Below are 1,646 nucleotides of genomic sequence, written 5' to 3'. Positions count from 1 at the left end.
ACACACACACACACACACACGTACGCATGTACGCATGTGTTTTAGGTCACATTTAAATGGTAGAAAAGAAATATTTCCCCCTGCATTCTGACCCTTAACTTATCTAAACAGACATTTTGGAGCACCACACCTTTAAATCCCCTGCCCACTAAATTTGCTAATCTTCCTAAGAGTGATGTTTGTTTTACCGAGGCGGTTTTATAACAGCACTCAATAAACCACATAGTAAAAGAAACCAATTAAACCATAAAAACACATTAAAAACAGAGTGTCCTGAGTAAACTTCATATGCTGGGGATTGTCATTTGATATTTTTAAGTTCTGCTTTATCTCTTATACAAAACATTCATACATGTCATGAGTCTGGATACCAGCCAAACTGGAAAATGTCCGAAATACATGGCAGTCACTTGCAGAATTCAACCTGTTTACTAGTTATAAAAGTGTTTTCAGTGTAGTATGGAAGTGCAAAGCTAATTAAAAAAACTGCACATTATTGCCATATTTACTTTGCTTGAAACTCTCATCGTTATGGTCTATGGCAAGTTTATGTCTTGTAGGGGTTTTCTTTACCAACTAGGTGTCATTATTTTAAAAATAAAAATTACACAACGAACACAACACGCACACAACGCACACACACACACACACACACACACACACACACACACACACACAAGGACATTCAGTAAACAACAAGCTGCTTCTCATAAAGGACAAGATAAGAGTCTTTTTTTTTTAATTTTCCACTCTTACCAGCCATAAGGTTGTTGTTTTTTAAAGCTTAATACAGTGTTTCTGTCTATGAACCAATCAGGTGTGGGAGGGCCGGTGGCGCGTCATACCTCATGACGTGCTCCCCGATTGGCTGAAGGACAATGACTTTCTGCTCCACGGCCACAGGCCACCCATGCCTTCGTTCCGCGCCTGCTTCAAGAGCATCTTCAGAATCCACACAGAAACGGGAAACATCTGGACACATCTGCTAGGTAGTGCACACACTCACTGACACTCTTACAACACAGATCTTAACACCCAGCAAAGCACTTCTATCTTGAATTAAAGTTGTCTCTTCAAGTGGAGTGACGAGGCAACTATAACCTCCCCTCCCAAAAATGGGAAGGAAGGAAGGCAGGATGGGTTAAAAGTACTTCTAGTGTTTATTCTTTCCCTCTGTTCACTCGTTTTTGTTTTCATTCTTTAGTTCATATTTATTAACTGGACATGTAAAAATGTAAAATGTCACAACGGCAAGCAGCAATACCTTTATTAGCACTGCAATGTCAGGTGTAGGTTTGTGTGTAAGACAACCAAGTCCTCATTCAAATTCCATCGCATTATTTTTGTGGTGAGTGCCTTTTTAAAAATATTGGATTTGTGTTTTAGCAACTTTGGTTTAAAGCTGTTTGTAATGTATACACTTTGTTTAATCCAAAGCATTTTTCTTCTGATTTAGAAGAAAATGGGTGGGTTTCTGCTCCAACCTAGTGGTTATAACAGATACTGCATCTCCACTGCTGCTCAGAAGTTTAGGAAATATGGGGGGTACTTTCCATAAAATTATCTCTCTATGCAAATCTAACCAGCTATTAAGCTAACTAAAAATTAAAATAAAATAAAACCATCTCTATCTCTAGTCTCTATGT

The 1,646-nt window shown here is 38.3% G+C and overlaps 1 protein-coding gene across 1 annotated transcript in view; it reads left to right on the top strand.

Annotated features, from left to right (window-relative positions):
• The window catches only part of adipor2 (adiponectin receptor 2), a 29,856-nt gene that overhangs the window by 24,139 nt on the left and 4,071 nt on the right, over positions 1-1,646 (top strand). Inside the window, exon 4 of the mRNA XM_032504815.1 lies at positions 818-989. Coding sequence (XP_032360706.1) covers positions 818-989 — 172 coding nt within the window. The remainder of the gene's footprint in view (positions 1-817; positions 990-1,646) is intronic.

Source organism: Etheostoma spectabile, chromosome 23, assembly GCF_008692095.1.
Source record: "Etheostoma spectabile isolate EspeVRDwgs_2016 chromosome 23, UIUC_Espe_1.0, whole genome shotgun sequence".
Lineage (NCBI taxonomy): Eukaryota > Metazoa > Chordata > Actinopteri > Perciformes > Percidae > Etheostoma > Etheostoma spectabile.
The sequence above is the reverse complement of the archived record's forward strand: the minus strand, read 5'-3'. Positions and strand labels throughout refer to the sequence as shown.